This window comes from Salmo salar, chromosome ssa11 (genome assembly GCF_905237065.1).
Source record: "Salmo salar chromosome ssa11, Ssal_v3.1, whole genome shotgun sequence".
Lineage (NCBI taxonomy): Eukaryota > Metazoa > Chordata > Actinopteri > Salmoniformes > Salmonidae > Salmo > Salmo salar.
The window spans coordinates 108,258,982-108,280,862 of record NC_059452.1 but is presented as its reverse complement, the minus strand read 5'-3'; the positions used below and the strand labels follow the sequence as shown (position 1 = coordinate 108,280,862).

Below are 21,881 nucleotides of genomic sequence, written 5' to 3'. Positions count from 1 at the left end.
GGGCAAACACAAAAATTGCTCTCCATCCAGGGGCACTGCTGCTGACCTTGTGTTAACGTGTGTGTGTGTGTGTGTGTGTGTGTGTGTGTGTGTGTATGTGTGGGTGTGTGTGTGTGTATGTGTGTGTGTGTGGGTGTGTGTGTTTGTTTGTTTGTGTGTATGTTTGTGTGTATGTTTGTGTGTGTGTATGTGTATGTGTGTATATGTGTGTGTGTATGTGTGTATGTGTTTGTGTGTGTGTGTATGTGTGTGTGTATGTGTGTATGTGTTTGTGTGTGTGTGTGTGTGTGTGTGTGTGTGTGTGTGTGTGTGTGTGTGTGTGTGTGTGTGTGTGTATCTGGAGGTGTTAGAAAAGACATAAGACCCATTTCCATCCTACTCAATGAACAATAAAGTTATATTCTATTTTCCTTAACCTCTATGGGCCAGTGGGACACTTGCGTCCCACCTACTCAACAGCCAGTGTAATCCCGTGGCGCGATATTCAAATACCTCAAAAATGCAAAAACTTCAATTTTTCAAACATATGACTATTTTACACCATTTTAAAGACAAGACTCTCGTTAATCTAACCACACTGTCCGATTTCAAAAAGGCTTTATAACGAAAGCAAAACATTACATTATGTCAGCAGAGTACCCAGCCAGAAATAATCAGACACCCATTTTTCAAGCTAGCATATAATGTCACATAAACCCAAACCACAGCTAAATGCAGCACTAACTTTTGATGATCTTCATCAGATGACAACCCTAGGACATTATGTTATACAATACATGCATGTTTTGTTCAATCAAGTTCATATTTATATCAAAAAACAGCTTTTTACATTTGCATGTGACTAGCATGTGACTAGCATTCCCACCGAACACTGCCGGTGAATTTACTAAATTACTCACGATAAACGTTCACAAAAAACATAACAATTATTTTAAGAATTATAGATACAGAACTCCTCTATGCACTCGATATGTCCGATTTTAAAATACCTTTTCGGTGAAAGCACATTTTGCAATATTCTCAGTAGATAGCCCGGCATCACAGGGCTAGCTATTTAGACACCCAGCAAGTTTAGCACTCACCAAAGTCAGATTTACTATAAGAAAAATGTTATTACCTTTGCTGTTCTTCGTCAGAATGCACTCCCAGGACTTCTACTTCAATAACAAATGTTGGTTTGGTCCCAAATAATCCATTGTTATATCCAAATAGCGGCGTTTTGTTCGTGCGTTCAAGACACTATCCGAAAGGGTAAATAAGGGTGACGAGCATGGCGCATTTCGTGACAAATAATTTGTAAATATTCCATTACTGTACTTCGAAGCATGTCAACCGCTGTTTAAAATCAATTTTTATGCCATTTTTCTCGTAAAAAAGCGATAATATTCCGACCGGGAATCTGCGTTTAGGTAAAAAGAGGAAAGAAAATAAAGCATGGGGTCGACTCGTGCACGCGCCTAAGCCCATTGTCCTCTGATCGGCCACTTGCCAAACGCGATAATGTGTTTCAGCCAGAGGCTGCCTCGATATCATTCAGCTTTTTCACGGGCTCTGAGAGCCTATGGGAGCCGTAGGAAGTGTCACGTTACAGCAAAGATCCTCAGTCTTCAATAAAAAGAGCCAAGATGAACAACAACTTGTCAGACAGGCCACTTCCTGTTCAGAATCTTCTCAGGTTTTTGCCTGCCATATGAGTTCTGTTATACTCACAGACACCATTCAAACAGTTTTAGAAACTTTAGGGTGTTTTCTATCCAAAGCCAATAATTATATGCATATTCTAGTTACTGGGCAGGAGTAGTAACCAGATTAAATCGGGTACGTTTTTTTATCCGGCCGTGTCAATACTGCCCCCTAGCCCTAACAGGTTAATGTTTCATCCTCTCGGATTTCTTTGTACTTTGACATTTGTCTTTAACTGTTTGATCGTTTTATCCAAAAATCAATCAATTAATAAATCAATCCAGGTGGTCCTGACGGTTGAACGGGTGAATGAGTTTTCTCCGGTGCTGTCTATGGTGGCTCTGGTGCCGTCGTGGCTGGACAAAGACCCTGTGTTTGCTGTGGTCACGGTGGAGGACCAGGATGAAGGGGTGTGCGGGGACATCGAGTGGGTCTCCATCGTCGAGGGGGACCCACTGGAACAGTTTAAGGTGGACCGCTCGCCGGTCGGGAACGAGTACAAGGTAGTACACTCCTCTCCTCTCCTCTCCTTCTTTTATCTCTTCTAATCGCCTCTCATCTCCTTCTTTTATCTCTTCTAATCTCCTCTCCTCTCCTTCTTTTATCTCTTCTAATCTCCTCTCCTCTCCTTCTTTTATCTCTTCTAATCTCCTCTCCTTCTTTTATCTCTTCTAATCTCCTCTCCTCTCCTTCTTTTATCTCTTCTAATCTCCTCTCCTCTCCTTCTTTTATCTCTTTTAATCTCCTCTCCTCTCCTCCTCTCCTCCCCTTTTATCTCTTCTAATCTCCTCTCCTCCTCCCATCTCTAGGTGAAGACGTCAGAGCCCGTGGACTGGAAGAAGTTTCCATATGGTTGTAACCTGACCCTCCAGGCTAAAGACAGAGGAACCCCTCCTCTGTTCTCCAACACTCAGGTGGTCCAGGTGTTAGTTAGAAAACCTCAGGCTCTCCTGGTGAGTCATTTGCCTGTCGTGTCTTCATTCAATTTCATTTTCATTGTTTTAGCTTTTTCCTTTTTTTTTTAACAATACCATAACAACACCATAACAACACCATAACAACACCATAACAACACCACAACACCACAACAATACCATAACAACACCATAACAACACCATAACACCATAACAACATCATAACAACACCATAACAACACCATAACAACACCATAACAACACCATAACACCACCATAACAACACCATAACACCATAACAACACCACAACAATACCATAACAACACCATAACAACACCATAACACCATAACACCACCATAACAACACCATAACACCACCATAACAACACCATAACAACACCATAACAACACCATAACAACACCATAACAACACCATAACAACACCATAACACCACCACAACACCATAACAACACCATAACAACACCATAACACCATAACACCACCATAACAACACCATAACAACACCATAACAACACCATAACAACACCATAACAACACCACAACACCACAACAATACCATAACAACACCATAACAACACCATAACACCATAACACCATAACAACACCATAACAACACCATAACAACACCACAACACCACAACAATACCATAACAACACCATAACAACACCATAACACCATAACAACATCATAACAACACCATAACACCACCATAACAACACCATAACAACACCATAACAACACCACAACACCATAACACCACCATAACACCACCATAACACCACCATAACACCACCATAACAACACCATAACAACACCATAACAACACCATAACAATACCATAACAACACCACAACACCATAACAACACCATAACACCACCATAACAACACCATAACACCACCATAACAACACCATAACAACACCATAACAACACCATAACAACACCATAACACCATAACAACATCATAACAACACCATAACACCACCATAACAACACCATAACAACACCATAACAACACCATAACAACACCATAACAACACCATAACACCATAACAACACCACAACACCATAACACCACCATAACAACACCACAACACCATAACAACACCATAACACCATAACAACACCATAACAACACCATAACAACACCGTCACAACACCACCACAACACCATAACAACACCATAACACCATAACAACACCATAACAACACCGTCACAACACCATAACAACAACATAACACCATAACAACACCATAACACCATAACAACACCATAACACCACCATAACAACACCATAACAACACCATAACAACACCACAACACCATAACACCACCACAACACCATAACACCACCACAACACCATAACACCACCATAACACCGTCACAACACCATAACACCATAACACCACCATAACACCACCACAACACCGTAACAACACCATAACACCACCATAACAACACCATAACAACACCATAACAACACCATAACAACACCATAACACCACCATAACAATACCATAGCAACACCATAACAACACCATAACACCACCGTCACAACACCATAACAACACCATAACAACACCATAACAACACCATAACACCATAACAACACCACAACACCATAACAACACCATAACAACACCATAACAATACCATAGCAACACCATAACACCACCATAACACCACCATAACAACACCATAACACCACCATAACACCATAACAACACCATAACAACACCATAACACCACCATAACGCCTCCATAACACCATAACAACACCACAACACCATAACAACACCATAACAGCACCATAACAACACCATAACAACACCATAACAACACCATAACAACACCATAACAACACCATAACACCACCATAACACCATAACAACACCATAACAACACCATAACACCATAACACCACCATAACAACACCATAACACCATAACACCATAACAACACCATAACACCACCATAACAACACCATAACACCACCATAACAACACCATAGCAACACCATAACAACACCATAACAACACCATAACACCATAACACCACCATAACAACACCATAACAACACCACAACAACACCATAACACCACCATAACAACACCATAACACCACCATAACAACACCATAACAACACCATAACAACACCATAACACCATAACAATACCATAACAACACCATAACACCATAACAACACCATAACAACACCATAACACCATAACACCACCACAACACCATAACAACACCATAACACCACCATAACACCACCACAACACCATAACAACACCATAACACCATAACAACACCATAACAACACCATAACAACACCGTCACAACACCGTCACAACACCGTCACAACACCGTCACAACACCACAACACCATAACAACACCATAACACCACCACAACACCATAACAACACCATAACAACACCATAACAACACCATAACAACACCACAACACCATAACAACACCATAACACCACCACAACACCATAACAACACCATAACACCATAACAACACCATAACAACACCATAACACCATAACAACACCATAACACCATAACAACACCATAACAACACCGTCACAACACCATAACAACAACAACAACACCATAACACCACCACAACACCATAACACCACCACAACACCATAACACCACCATAACACCGTCACAACACCATAACACCACCACAACACCATAACACCACCATAACACCATAACAACACCATAACACCACCACAACACCATAACACCACCATAACAACACCATAACAACACCATAACACCATAACACCACCACAACACCATAACACCACCATAACACCATAACAACACCATAACACCACCATAACACCATAACAACACCATAACAACACCATAACAACACCATAACACCATAACACCACCACAACACCACAACACCATAACACCACCATAACAACACCACAACACCATAACAACACCATAACACCACCACAACACCATAACAACACCATAACAACACCATAACAACACCATAACACCATAACACCATAACAACACCATAACACCACCAAAACACCATAACAACACCATAACAACACCATAACACCATCACAACACCATAACACCATAACACCATAACACCACCACAACACCACAACACCATAACACCACCATAACAACACCACAACACCATAACAACACCATAACACCACCACAACACCATAACAACACCATAACAACACCATAACAACACCATAACACCATAACACCATAACAACACCATAACACCACCAAAACACCATAACAACACCATAACAACACCATAACACCATCACAACACCATAACACCACCACAACACCATAACACCACCATAACACCATAACAACACCATAACAACACCATAACACCACCACAACACCATAACACCATAACAACACCATAACAACACCATAACACCACCACAACACCATAACACCACCACAACACCATAACACCACCATAACACCATAACAACACCATAACAACACCATAACACCACCACAACACCATAACACCATAACAACACCATAACAACACCATAACAACACCATAACACCACCATAACAACACCATAACAACACCATAGCAACACCATAACAACACCATAACACCACCACAACACCATAACAAAACCACAACACCATAACAACACCATAACAACACCATAACAACACCATAACACCACCATAACAACACCATAACAACACCATAGCAACACCATAACAACACCATAACACCACCACAACACCATAACAACACCATAACAACACCATAACAACACCATAACACCATAACAACACCACAACACCATAACAACACCATAACAACACCATAACAATACCATAGCAACACCATAACACCACCATAACACCAACATAACAACACCACAACACCATAACAACACCATAACAACACCATAACAATACCATAGCAACACCATAACACCACCATAACAACACCATAACAACACCATAACAACACCATAACACCATAACAACACCACAACACCATAACAACACCATAACAACACCATAACAATACCATAGCAACACCATAACACCACCATAACACCACCATAACACCACCATAACAACACCATAACAACACCATAACAACACCATAACAACACCATAACACCATAACAACACCACAACACCATAACAACACCATAACACCACCATAACAACACCATAACAACACCATAACACCATAACAACACCACAACACCATAACAACACCATAACAACACCATAACAACACCATAACAACACCATAACACCATAACAACACCACAACACCATAACAACACCATAACAACACCATAACACCACCATAACACCGTCACAACACCATAACACCATAACAACACCATAACACCACCATAACACCACCAAAACAATACCATAACACCACCATAGCAACACCATAACAACACCATAACAACACCATAACAACACCATAACAACACCATAACAACACCATAACAACACCATAACAACACCATAACACCATAACAACACCATAACAACACCATAACACCATAACAACACCATAACAACACCATAACAACACCATAACAACACCATAACACCATAACAACACCATAACAACACCATAACACCATAACAACACCATAACAACACCATAACAACACCATAACAACACCATAACACCATAACAACACCATAACAACACCATAACACCATAACAACACCACAACACCATAACAACACCATAACAACACCATAACACCACCATAACACCACCATAACAACACCATAACAACACCATAACAACACCATAACAACACCATAACACCACCATAACACCACCACAACACCATAACAACACCATAACAATACCATAGCAACACCATAACAACACCATAACACCACCACAACACCATAACAACACCATAACACCATAACAACACCATAACAACACCATAACAACACCGTCACAACACCGTCACAACACCGTCACAACACCGTCACAACACCACAACACCATAACAACACCATCACAACACCATAACAACACCATAACACCACCACAACACCATAACAACACCATAACACCACCATAACAACACCACAACACCATAACAACACCATAACACCACCATAACAACACCACAACACCATAACAACACCATAACACCACCATAACACCACCATAACAACACCGTCACAACACCGTCACAACACCGTCACAACACCGTCACAACACCACAACACCATAACAACACCATAACACCATAACAACACCATAACAACACCATAACACCATAACAACACCATAACACCATAACAACACCATAACAACACCGTCACAACACCATAACAACAACAACAACACCATAACACCACCACAACACCATAACACCACCATAACACCGTCACAACACCATAACACCATAACACCATAACACCACCATAACACCACCATAACAACACCATAACACCATAACAACACCATAACACCATAACAACAACAACAACACCATAACACCACCACAACACCATAACACCACCACAACACCATAACAACATCATAACAACACCATAACAACACCATAACAACACCACAACACCATAACAACACCATAACACCATAACAACACCATAACACCATAACAACATCATAACAACACCATAACAACATCATAACAACACCATAACAACACCATAACAACACCATAACACCATAACACCACCATAACACCACCATAACAACACCATAACAACACCGTCACAACACCATAACACCATAACACCATAACACCCCCACAACACCATAACAACACCATAACACCACCGTCACAACACCATAACAACACCATAACAACACCATAACACCATAACAACACCACAACACCATAACAACACCATAACAACACCATAACACCACCATAACGCCTCCATAACACCATAACAACACCACAACACCATAACAACACCATAACAGCACCATAACAACACCGTAACAACACCGTAACAACACCATAACAACACCACAACACCATAACAACACCATAACAACACCATAACACCACCATAACACCACCACAACACCATAACAACACCATAACAACACCATAACACCATAACAACACCATAACACCATAACAACACCATAACACCATAACAACACCATAACAACACCATAACACCATAACAACACCATAACACCACCATAACACCATAACAACACCATAACAACACCATAACAACACCATAACAACACCATAACACCATAACAACACCATAACACCACCATAACACCACCAAAACAATACCATAACAACACCATAACACCACCATAACAACACCATAACACCATAACAACACCATAACAACACCATAACACCATAACAACACCACAACACCATAACACCACCATAACAACACCACAACACCATAACAACACCATAACACCATAACACCATAACAACACCACAACAATACCATAACAACACCATAACAACACCACAACACCATAACAACACCACAACACCATAACAACACCATAACAACACCATAACAACACCATAACACCACCATAACACCACCATAACAACACCATAACAACACCATAACAACACCATAACAACACCATAACACCACCATAACACCACCATAACAACACCATAACAATACCATAGCAACACCATAACAACACCATAACACCACCATAACACCATAACAACACCATAACACCACCATAACGCCTCCATAACACCATAACAACACCACAACACCATAACAACACCATAACAGCACCATAACAACACCATAACACCATAACACCACCACAACACCATAACACCACCATAACAACACCATAACACCACCATAACACCATAACACCACCATAACAACACCATAACACCACCACAACACCATAACACCATAACAACACCATAGCAACACCATAGCAACACCATAACAACACCATAACAATACCATAGCAACACCACAACACCATAACAACACCATAACACCATAACAACACCATAACAACACCATAACACCACCATAACAACACCATAACAACACCATAACAACACCATAACAACACCATAACAACACCATAACAACACCATAGCAACACCATAGCAACACCATAACACCACCACAACAACACCATAACACCATAACACCATAACAACACCATAACAACACCATAACAACACCATAACACCACCACAACACCATAACAACACCATAACACCACCATAACAACACCATAACAACACCATAACAACACCATAACAACACCATAACAACACCATAACAACACCATAGCAACACCATAACAACACCATAACACCACCATAACACCACCATAACAACACCATAACAACACCATAACAACACCATAACAACACCATAACACCACCATAACACCACCATAACAACACCATAACAATACCATAGCAACACCATAACAACACCATAACACCACCATAACACCATAACAACACCATAACACCACCATAACGCCTCCATAACACCATAACAACACCACAACACCATAACAACACCATAACAGCACCATAACAACACCATAACACCATAACACCACCACAACACCATAACACCACCATAACAACACCATAACACCACCATAACACCATAACACCACCATAACAACACCATAACACCACCACAACACCATAACACCATAACAACACCATAGCAACACCATAGCAACACCATAACAACACCATAACAATACCATAGCAACACCACAACACCATAACAACACCATAACACCATAACAACACCATAACAACACCATAACACCACCATAACAACACCATAACAACACCATAACAACACCATAACAACACCATAACAACACCATAACAACACCATAGCAACACCATAGCAACACCATAACACCACCACAACAACACCATAACACCATAACACCATAACAACACCATAACAACACCATAACAACACCATAACACCACCACAACACCATAACAACACCATAACACCACCATAACAACACCATAACAACACCATAACAACACCATAACAACACCATAACAACACCATAACAACACCATAGCAACACCATAGCAACACCATAACAACACCATAACAATACCATAGCAACACCACAACACCATAACAACACCACAACAACACCATAACAACACCATAACAACACCATAACAACAAAGCCATTTTTAATTACACAATGCTCCTATTTTATACCAGTAGATAAGCTCCAAAAAATGTTTCACTTTGGTATAAAAGCAAGAAAATTGGCACACATTTTAACTTGATTTTCCAGGTGAGGTTTGATAAACAGCTCTACCAGGTGAGACTGAGTGAGATAGCGCCTCCTGGCACCATCATAGTGGAAGTGCGGATCACCCCAGAACCTCCCAACGTCAGCTACAGCTTCAGCCCCTTCTCTGCCTCACCGCACTTCCTCATCAACCCTCTGACCGGGGTCATCGCTACGACGACCCCGCTGACCAGCCTATCGCAGGACGTCGTGGAGCTGGAGGTGTTGGAGCAGGGCAGTAAACTCAGAACCAGGGTCCAGGTGATTTTTATGTGTTTTGATCTGATTTGTAATACGATGTTGTCGTCGTCGTCGTCGTCGTCGTTGTTGACAAAGAAATCTGATCTTCTTGTTCTGTTCATTTCTCATCTCACCTTTAAACTCAGGTCACCATAGAGGACGCTAACGACAACACGCCCACGTTCAGCAGGCCGGCGTACGACGTGTCAATCGAAGAGACCATGCCGGTCGGCACGGTGATCTTGGTGGTGTCGGCGGTGGACGATGATAAAGGGGAGAACGGGTGTATCACCCACAGCATCGCTGGACTTCAGGCGCTACCTTTCACCATAGATCAGGACTCAGGAGAGGTACTTGCTACGTTTAGTGTTGACTGTTGGGGATTGTTGTTCCTCACTGTGGGTGTATACAGTACCTGCTGCGATGAGTGATTAACATTTCTTATTTCATCTTATCACTTTTCCTCCTGTCCTGTCATCTCCTCTTCTACCCTCCTCTCCTCTTCTTTTCTCCCCTCCTCTCCTCTCCTGTCATCTTCTCCTCTCCTCTCCTCTCCTCTCCTCTCCTCTCCTCTCCTCTCCTCTCCTCTCCTCTCCTCTCCTCTCCTCTCCTCTCTTCTCTTCTCTTCTCCTCTCCTCTCCTCTCCTGTCATCTTCTCCGCTCCCCTCCACTCCTCTCCTGCCCTCTTCTCTTCTCCTCTCCTGCCCTCTTCTCCTCTCCTCTCCTCTCCTCTCCTCTCCTCTCCTCTCCTCTCCTCTCCTCTCCTCTCCTCTCCTCTCCTCTCCTCTCCTCTCCTCTCCTCTCCTCTCCCCTCTCCTCTCCTCTCCTCTCCTCTCCTCTCCTCTCCTCTCCTCTCCCCTCCCCCCCTCCTCTCCTCTCCTCTCCTCTCCTCTCCTCTCCTCATCTCCCCATCCTTTCCTCTCATCTTCTCTCAGCTGAGGACCACTAGAGAGCTGGACTACGAGACGTCATCTGATCTCTACATGTTCTCCGTCCGGGCCTCAGACTGGGGTTCTCCGTACCGGCGGGAGAACGAGGTCAACGTGACAGTACGCCTCATCAACGTAAATGACAACATACCTTTGTTTGAGAGGGTTGGCTGCCGAGGGATGATCGGACGGGACTTCCCTGTAGGCCAGAACATCGTCACCATGTCAGCTGTGGGTAGGTAAACCAGAGGCTAAATCACGTGTCAAACTCCAGTCCTCGAGGAATGAGTGTCTGTGGGTTTTCACTCCTTCCTTGTATTTGATTGATCGTTGTCAATAACCACATTCGACATGGTGGGATCTATTTTGTATCGGTAAAATAAACATTGCGAGAAATGGTGGAGGAAATGCCATTATGCACAATTATTGAGGGTGCAACAAGCACGTCCGGTGAACAGGTCAGGGTTCCATAGCCGCAGGCAGAACAGTTGAAACTGGAGCAGCAGCACGGCCAGGTGGACTGGGGACAGCAAGGTGTCATCATACCAGGTAGTCCTGAGGCATGGTCCTAGGGCTCAGGTCCTCCGAGAGAAAGACAGAAAGAGAGAAAGAGAGAATTAGAGAGAGCATATTTAAATTCACACAGGACACCGGATAAGACAAGAGAAATACTCCAGATGTAACAGACTGACCCTAGCCCCCCGACACATAAACTACAGCAGCATAAATACTGGAGGCTGAGACAGGAGGGATCAGAAGACACTGTGGCCCCATCCGATGATACCCCCGGACAGGGCCAAACAGGCAGGATATAACCCCACCCACTTTGCCAAAGCACAGCCCCCACACCACTAGAGGGATGTCTCCAACCACCAACTTACCGTCCTAAGACAAGGCCGAGTATAGCCCACAACGATCTCCGCCATGGCACAACCCAAGGGGGGGCGCCAGCCCAGACAGGAAGACCACGTCAGTGACTCAACCCACTCAAGTGACGCACCCCTCCCATAATAACTATCATATCATAAGAAAACTTGGGAGTCAAACAATGATATGGTGTGTGGTCCTCAGTATGACTCGGGGAAACCATGCAGTTTATTAGGTTACAGATTAAATCAATTATGATGAACTTCACAGGGGGTGTGAAAGTTCACGGTGGCGGCTCGGGACAGTCCGGGCAGTCCGGCGGCTCGGGACGGTCTGGGCAGTCCGGCGGCTCGGGACAGTCTGGGCAGTCCGGCGGCTCGGGACAGTCCGGGCAGTCCGGCGGCTCGGGACGGTCCGGGCAGTCCGGCGGCTTGGGACGGTCCGGGCAGTCCGGCGGCTCGGGGCGGTCCGGCCACTCCGGCGGCTCGGGGCGGTCCGGCCACTCCGGCGGCTCGGGACGGTCCGGCCACTCCGGCGGCTCGGGGCGGTCCGGCCACTCCGGCGGCTCGGGGCGGTCCGGCCACTCCGGCGGCTCGGGCGGTCTGGCCACTCCGGCGGTTCCGGGCGGTCCGGCCACTCTGGCGACTGTTGACTGGCGGGCAGCTCTGGCGACTGTTGACTGGCAGGCAGCTCTGACGACTGTTGACTGGCGGGCAGCTCTGACGACTGTTGACTGGCGGGCAGCTCTGACGACTGTTGACTGGCGGGCAGCTCTGACGACTGTTGACTGGCGGGCAGCTCTGACGACTGTTGACTGGCGGGCAGCTCTAACGACTGTTGACTGGCGGGCAGCTCTGGTGACTGTTGACTGGCGGGCAGCTCTGGTGACTGTTGACTGGCGGGCAGCTCTGGTGACTGTTGACTGGCGGGTAGCTCTGGTGACTGTTGACTGGCGAGGCTGGGTTTACGCACTTGAAGCCTGGTGCGTGGTGCTGGTACTGGGCGTACCAGATTGGGAACACGCACCTCCAGGCTAGTGCGGGGAGCGGGAACAGGACGAGTCGGACTGGGTTGACGCACTTCCGGGTCCGCACGAGAGACAGGAGCTGGAAACCCAGGGCTATGGAGGCCCACAGTCGGTCTTGATCTTACCTCCTGCACAACCCGTCTAGGCTGGATGGAACTAGTAGCCCTGTACGAGCGGGGTGCTTGTACAGGGCAGACTGGGCTGTGCAGGGGCCTGATGGTAGCCGTGCGTAGAGCGGGAGTTGGGTAGCCTGGTCCTCGGAGGCGTACCGGCGACCAGATGCGCTGCGCAGGCATCCTCCTACCAGGCTGGATGCCCGCTCTAGCACGGCACCTGCGAGGGGCTGGAATAACGCGCACCGGACTGTGCGTGCGTATGGGTGAGAGTGCGCTCCTCAGCGAAACATGGCGCTCTCCACCTCATACGCTCCTCCATATAACCACGGGTAGCTGGCTTCTGGCTCTTCCTAGGCCTAGCCAAACTACCCGTGTGCCCCCCCCCAAAAGATTTCTTGGGGGTGCCTCTCGTGCTTCTCCCTCAGCGCTTCCAAGGCCTCGTACCTCCGCCTTTCTGCCTTGGCTGCCTCAATTTCCTCCCGTGGGCGACGGTACTCCCCAGCCTGGTGCCAAGGTCCAGCCCCGTCCAGAACTTCCTCCCAGGTCCATTTCTCCCGCCAGTCCAACTTCGAAATCCCTTTCCTTCTGCTGCTTGGTCCTTAGTTGGTGGGAAATTCTGTCACGGTTATCGTCGGTGAAGGAGGACCAAAATGCAGCAGGACTGTGTTTGTTCATTTTGAACATTTATTAAATCAAAACAAACACAAAAACAACAAACAAGAGAACGAACGATCCACTGACAGTCTGGCAAGGCACAAGGCTAACACAGAACAATTTCCCACAACTACACAGACAAACACACCCAACTAATATAGGACTTCCAATCAAAGGCAACACCACACAGCTGCCTTCAATTGGAAGTCCACCCCAATTAACTCCACATAGAAACACACTTACTAGACTACACATAGAAATACATAAACATAGACCATAAACCAAAAACCCGGAAATATTAAATCAAACACCCTTTTTCCAAAACATCACCCCGGACCACATAAAACAAATACCCTCTGCCACGTCCTGACCAAACTACAATAACAATTAACCCTTATACTGGCCAGGACGTGACACCTTGATGCTCCTTTCCAATAAATATCGAGGGTCTTACTCTGGTGACACGATGATCGATGCTCGACTGCCGTTGGACAAATAAAGATAATCGGACTCTTATCCATAATAGTCTCCTCCTGTAGACTAGCCCCACTGTATCTGTGAGCTGTTGGCTAGAGAGGGCGCGTGCCAAGATCAGAGTGGGTATATTATAACCTAACTGTTTTTGTAGCAAAACCATCAGTAGAGTGGGAAATGCGATGGAAACACATTGACCTTTAGATTTTTATTTGGTACATAAAAACTGAAACGAAAAAGTACATTTCATGTGGGCTACGTCATTTTAGCCAACAAGTCAGTTTAGGTGGAAACACTGCTGGGAAACAATTTAGTTTGGTGGAAACACTGCTGGGAAACAAGTTAGTTTGGTGGAAACACTGCTGGGAAACAAGTCAGTTTGGTGGAAACACTGTGGGAAACAATTTAGTTTGGTGGAAACACTGATGGGAAACAAGTTAGTTTGGTGGAAACACTGATGGGAAACAAGTTAGTTTGGTGGAAACACTGATGGGAAACAATTTAGTTTGGTGGAAACACTGATGGGAAACAAGTTAGTTTGGTGGAAACACTGATGGGAAACAAGTTAGTTTGGTGGAAACACTGATGGGAAACAAGTCAGTTTGGTGGAAACACTGATGGGAAACAAGTTAGTTTGGTGGAAACACTGTGGGAAACAATTTAGTTTGGTGGAAACACTGATGGGAAACAAGTTAGTTTGGTGGAAACACTGATGGGAAACAAGTTAGTTTGGTGGAAACACTGTGGGAAACAATTTAGTTTGGTGGAAACACTGATGGGAAACAATTTAGTTTGGTGGAAACACTGATGGGAAACAAGTTAGTTTGGTGGAAACACTGTGGGAAACAATTTAGTTTGGTGGAAACACTGATGGGAAACAAGTTAGTTTGGTGGAAACACTGCTGGGAAACAAGTCAGTTTGGTGGAAACACTGGTGGGAAACAAGTTAGTTTGGTGGAAACACTGGTGGGAAACAAGTCAGTTTGGTGGAAACACTGGTGGGAAACAAGTCAGTTTGATGGAAACACTGCTGGGAAAATGCTCATATTTTAGAATGTTCGCATGAAAATCTGTCGCCAATTGGATGGAAAACAAAACTGACTAGTTAGGAGCTCTCCACACCAGGGGAAATCCACTTGTTGGACCTGAAAACTGATGGCCAGAGCTTACCCATGACGTTGTACAACGATTTACGTCAATAGGTCATCATTTTAGTCAAAGTATGATATATTTTGCCTTGAACTAGCAAATCCGATTGTCCAGCTTCGTGCAAGTCTGTGTAAAAAAACGTATTTTCCTATGAGATGACGTGCCAATTCTTTTTTCGGTCTACGTTTTGTTTCAGGGCTGGGTTTTATTTGAATGTTACCACCCACCAGCATGGCATTGTTTATTAATCAGTTAATTATTAATTAGTTAATTATTCATCAGAAACAGCTGCAAAGTTCTTCCTCTTCGCGAGTCCGTAATTTCCCATCTCCCACTTGGATCGCAGCACAACCAACCTATGGACCAAATTCAAATAGGGGTTTAGTATAATAGTATAACATAGTAGGTTTTTACCAGCACTTGATCATAATCCATTGGATAATTTGTATAAACAGCGCATTCGGAAAGTATTCAGACCCCTTGACTTTCTCCACATTTTGTTACGTTACAGTCTTATTTTAAAATAGATTCAATTGATTTTTTCCTAATGAATCTACACACAATACCTCATAATGACAAAGCAAAAACAGGTTTTTAGAAATAGTTGCCAATTTATATATATTTTTTAACTTCTTACATCTAGGCGTTCCGCTAGCGGACCCCCTAGCCAACAGCCAATGGGATCGCATGGCGCGAAATACAAAAACAACTAAAATACCACAATTCAATTTTCTCAAACATACGACTATTTTACACCATTTCAAAGATAAACCTCTCCTGAATCCAACCACGTTGTCCGATTTCAAAAAGGCTTTACAGCGAAAGCAAAACATTAGATTATGTTAGGAGAGTACATAGACCAAAATAACCACACAGCCATTTTCCAAGCAAGCATATATGTCAATAAAACCCAAAACACAGCTAAATGAAGCACTAACCTTTGATGATCTTCATCAGATGACACTCCTAGGACATTATGTTATACAATACATGTATGTTTTGTTCAATCAAGTTCATATTTATATCCAAAAACAGCTTTTTACATTAGCATGTGACTAGCATGTGACTAGCATTCCCACCGAACACTGCCGGTGAATTGACTAAATTACTCACGATAAACGTTCACAAAAAGCACAACAATTATTTTAAGAATTATAGATACAGAACTCCTCTATGCACTCGATATGTCCGATTTTAAAATAGCTTTTCGGTGAAAGCACATTTTGCAATATTCTCAGTAGATAGCCCGGCATCACAGGGCTAGCTATTTAGACACCCAGCAGGTTTAGCACTCATCAAAGTCAGATTTACTATAAGAAAAATGTTCTTACCTTTGTTGTCTTCGTCAGAATGCACTCCCAGGACTTCTACTTCAATAACAAATGTTGGTTTGGTCCAAAATAATCCATCGTTATATCCAAACAGCGGCGTTTTGTTCGTGCGTTCTAGACACTATCCTAAAGGCTAAGTAAGGGTGACGAGCATGGCGCAATTCGTGACAAAAGAATTCTAAATATTCCATTACCGTACTTCGAAGCATGTCATCCGCTGTTTAAAATCAATTTTTATGCCATTTTTCTCATAAAAAGCGATAATATTCCGACCGGGAATCTGCGTTTAGATAAACAGACAAAGGAAAAGAAACCATTCGGTCGAAGCGGGCACGCGCCTAAGCCCATAGTACTCTGATCGGCCACTTGCCAAAAGCGATAAAGTGTTTCAGCCAGAGCCTGCCTCGATATCGTTCAACTTTTTCCCGGGCTCTGAGACCCTATGGACGACGTAGGAAGTGTCACGTTACAGCACAGATCCTGAGTCTTCAATAAAAAGAGCCAAGATGAAACACTACTTCTCAGACAGGCCACTTCCTGCTTGAAATCTTCTCAGGTTTTGGCCTGCCATAGGAGTTCTGTTATACTCACAGACACCATTCAAACAGTTTTAGAAACTTTAGGGTGTTTTCTATCCAAAGCCAATAATTATATGCATATTCTAGTTACTGGGCAGGTGTAGTAACCAGATTAAATCGGGTACGTTTTTTTATCCAGCCGTGCAAATACTGCCCCCTATCCCCAACAGGTTAAGTATGTATTGTTTTGTATTGCAGACATAGACGACCTGGGGCTGGTTAAGTATAGGATCCTGTCAGGTAATGATCTGGACTACTTCAACCTGAACCCAGATTCTGGTGCCCTGGCCTTGAGGAGGTCCCTGGCCTCCGCTAACCTCAAGACGGTTGTCTTCAACCTCAAGGTATCCCTATGTACCCTCTATGTATCCCTATTCATTCCCTATGCAGCCCTATGTATCCCCTATGTACCCCCATGTTTTCCCTATGTACCCTCTATGTATCCATATTCATTCCCTATGCAGCCATATGTATCCCCTATGCACCCCTATACACCCCTTTGTAGCCCTATGTATCCCTATTCATTCCCTATACACCCCTATGTTACCCTATGTATTCTTATGTATATCTTATGCTTGCCTAGTTAAATAAAGGTTCAATAAAAAATAAAACAATCCATATGTTTCCCCTATGCAGCCCTTATGTTGTCCCTATATATCCCCTATGCAGCCCTATGTATCAAATCAAATCAAATCAAATTTATTTTTATATAGGCCTTCGTACATCAGCTGATATTCTCAAAGTGCTGTACAGAAACCCAGCCTAAAACCCCAAACAGCAAGCAAAGCATGTGAAAGAAGCACTCCCTAGGAAAAACTCCCTAGAAAGGCCAAAAACCTAGGAAGAAACCTAGAGAGGAACCAGGCTATGAGGGGTGGCCAGTCCTCTTCTGGCTGTGCAGGGTGGATATTATAACAGAACATGGTCAAGATGTTAAAATGTTAAAATGTTCATAAATGACCAGCATGGTCAAATAATAATAATCATAGTAGTTGTCGAGGGTGCAACAAGCACGTCCGGTGAACAGGTCAGGGTTCCATAGCCGCAGGCAGAACGGTTGAAACTGGAGCAGCAGCACGGCCAGGTGGACTGGGGACAGCAAGGAGTCATCATACCAGGTAGTCCTGAGGCATGGTCCTAGGGCTCAGGTCCTCCGAGAGAAAGACAGAAAGAGAGAAAGAGAGAATTAGAGAAAGCATATTTAAATACACACAGGACACCGGATAAGACAAGAGAAATACTCCAGATGTAACAGACTGACCCTAGCCCCCCGACACATAAACTACTGCAGCATAAATACTGGAGGCTGAGACAGGAGGGATCAGAAGACACTGTGGCCCCATCCGATGATACCCCCGGACAGGGCCAAACAGGCAGGATATAACCCCACCCACTTTGCCAAAGCACAGCCCCCACACCACTAGAGGGATGTCTCCAACCACCAACTTACCGTCCTAAGACAAGGCCGAGTATAGCCCACAACGATCTCCGCCATGGCACAACCCAAGGGGGGGCGCCAACCCAGACAGGAAGACCACGTCAGTGACTCAACCCACTCAAGTGACGCACCCCTCCCATGGACGGCATGGAAGAACACCTGTAGGCCAGTGACTCAGCCCCTGTAAAAGGGTTAGAGGCAGAGAATCCCAGTGGAAAGAGGGGAACCGGCAAGGCAGAGACTGCAAGGGCGGTTCGTTGCTCCAGCCTTTCCGTTCACCTTCACACTCCTGGGCCAGACTATACTTAATCATAGGACCTACTGAAGAGATAAGTCTTCAGTAAAGACTTAAAGGTTGAGACTGAGTCTGCGTCTCTCACATTGGTAGGCAGACCATTCCATAAAAATGGAGCTCTATAGGAGAAAGCCCTACCTCCAGCCGTTTGCTTAGAAATTCTAGGGACAATTAGGAGGCCTGCGTCTTGTGACCGTAGCGTACGTGTAGGTATGTACGGCAGGACCAAATCGGAAAGATAGGTAGGAGCAAGCCCATGTAATGCTTTGTAGGTTAGCAGTAAAACCTTGAAATCAGCCCTTGCCTTAACAGGAAGCCAGTGTAGGGAGGCTAGCACTGGAGTAATATGATCAAATTTTTTGGTTCTAGTCAGGATTCTAGCAGCCGTATTTAGCACTAACTGAAGTTTATTTAGTGCTTTATCCGGGTAGCCGGAAAGTAGAGCATTGCAGTAGTCCAGCCTAGAAGTAACAAAAGCATGGATTAATTTTTCTGCGTCATTTTTGGACAGAAAATTTCTGATTTTTGCAATGTTACGTAGATGGAAAAAAAGCTGTCCTTGAAACAGTCTTGATATGTTCTTCAAAAGAGAGATCAGGGTCCAGAGTAACGCCGAGGTCCTTCACAGTTTTATTTGAGACGACTGTACAACCATCCAGATTAATTGTCAGATTCAACAGAAGATCTCTTTGTTTCTTGGGACCTAGAACAAGCATCTCTGTTTTGTCCGAGTTTAAAAGTAGAAAGTTTGCAGCCATTCACTTCTTTATGTCTGAAACACAGGCTTCTAGCGAGGGCAATTTTGGGGCTTCACCATGTTTCATTGAAATGTACAGCTGTGTGTCGTCCGCATAGCAGTGAAATTTAACATTATGTTTTCGAATGACATCCCCAAGAGGTAAAATATATAGTGAAAACAATAGTGGTCCTAAAACGGAACCTTGAGGAACACCGAAATTTACAATTGATTTGTCAGAGGACAAACCATTCACAGAGACAAACTGATATCTTTCCGACAGATAAGATCTAAACCAGGCCAGAACTTGTCCATGTAGACCAATTTGGGTTTCCAATCTCTCCAAAAGAATGTGGTGATCGATGGTATCAAAAGCGGCACTAAGATCTAGGAGCACGAGGACAGATGCAGAGCCTCGGTCTGACGTCATTAAAAGGTCATTTACCACCTTCACAAGTGCAGTCTCAGTGCTATGATGGGGTCTAAAACCAGACTGAAGCGTTTTGTATACATTGTTTGTCTTCAGGAAGGCAGTGAGTTGCTGTGCAACAGATTTTTCTAAAATTTTTGAGAGGAATGGAAGATTCGATATAGGCCGATAGTTTTTTATAATTTCTGGATCAAGATTCGGCTTTTTCAAGAGAGGCTTTATTACTGCCACTTTTAGTGAGCTTGGTACACATCCGGTGGATAGAGAGCCGTTTATTATGTTCAACATAGGAGGGCCAAGCACAGGAAGCAGCTCTTTCAGTAGTTTAGTTGGAATAGGGTCCAGTATGCAGCTTGAGGGTTTGGAGGCCATGATTATTTTCATCATTGTGTCAAGAGATATAGTACTAAAACACTTTAGTATGTCCCTTGATCCTAGGTCCTGGCAGAGTTGTGTAGACTCAGGACAATGGAGCTTTGGAGGAATACCCAGATTTAAAGAGGAGTCTGTAATTTGCTTTCTAATGATCATGATCTTTTCCTCAAAGAAGTTCATAAATGTATTACTGCTGAAGTGAAAGCCATCCTCCATTTGCGAAGGCTGCTTTTTAGTTAGCTTTGCGACAGTATCAAAAAGAAATTTCGGATT

General features: G+C 43.9%; 1 protein-coding gene across 1 annotated transcript in view; it reads left to right on the top strand.

The window, feature by feature from the left end:
- The window catches only part of LOC106563935 (protocadherin Fat 3), a 26,863-nt gene extending 7,942 nt beyond the window's left edge, over window positions 1–18,921 (top strand). Inside the window, exons 5-10 of the mRNA XM_045688917.1 lie at window positions 1,968–2,186; window positions 2,493–2,636; window positions 10,973–11,230; window positions 11,356–11,559; window positions 12,145–12,373; window positions 18,533–18,921. Coding sequence (XP_045544873.1) covers window positions 1,968–2,186; window positions 2,493–2,636; window positions 10,973–11,230; window positions 11,356–11,559; window positions 12,145–12,373; window positions 18,533–18,921 — 1,443 coding nt within the window. The remainder of the gene's footprint in view (window positions 1–1,967; window positions 2,187–2,492; window positions 2,637–10,972; window positions 11,231–11,355; window positions 11,560–12,144; window positions 12,374–18,532) is intronic.
- Window positions 18,922–21,881: the final 2,960 nt, after the last annotated feature.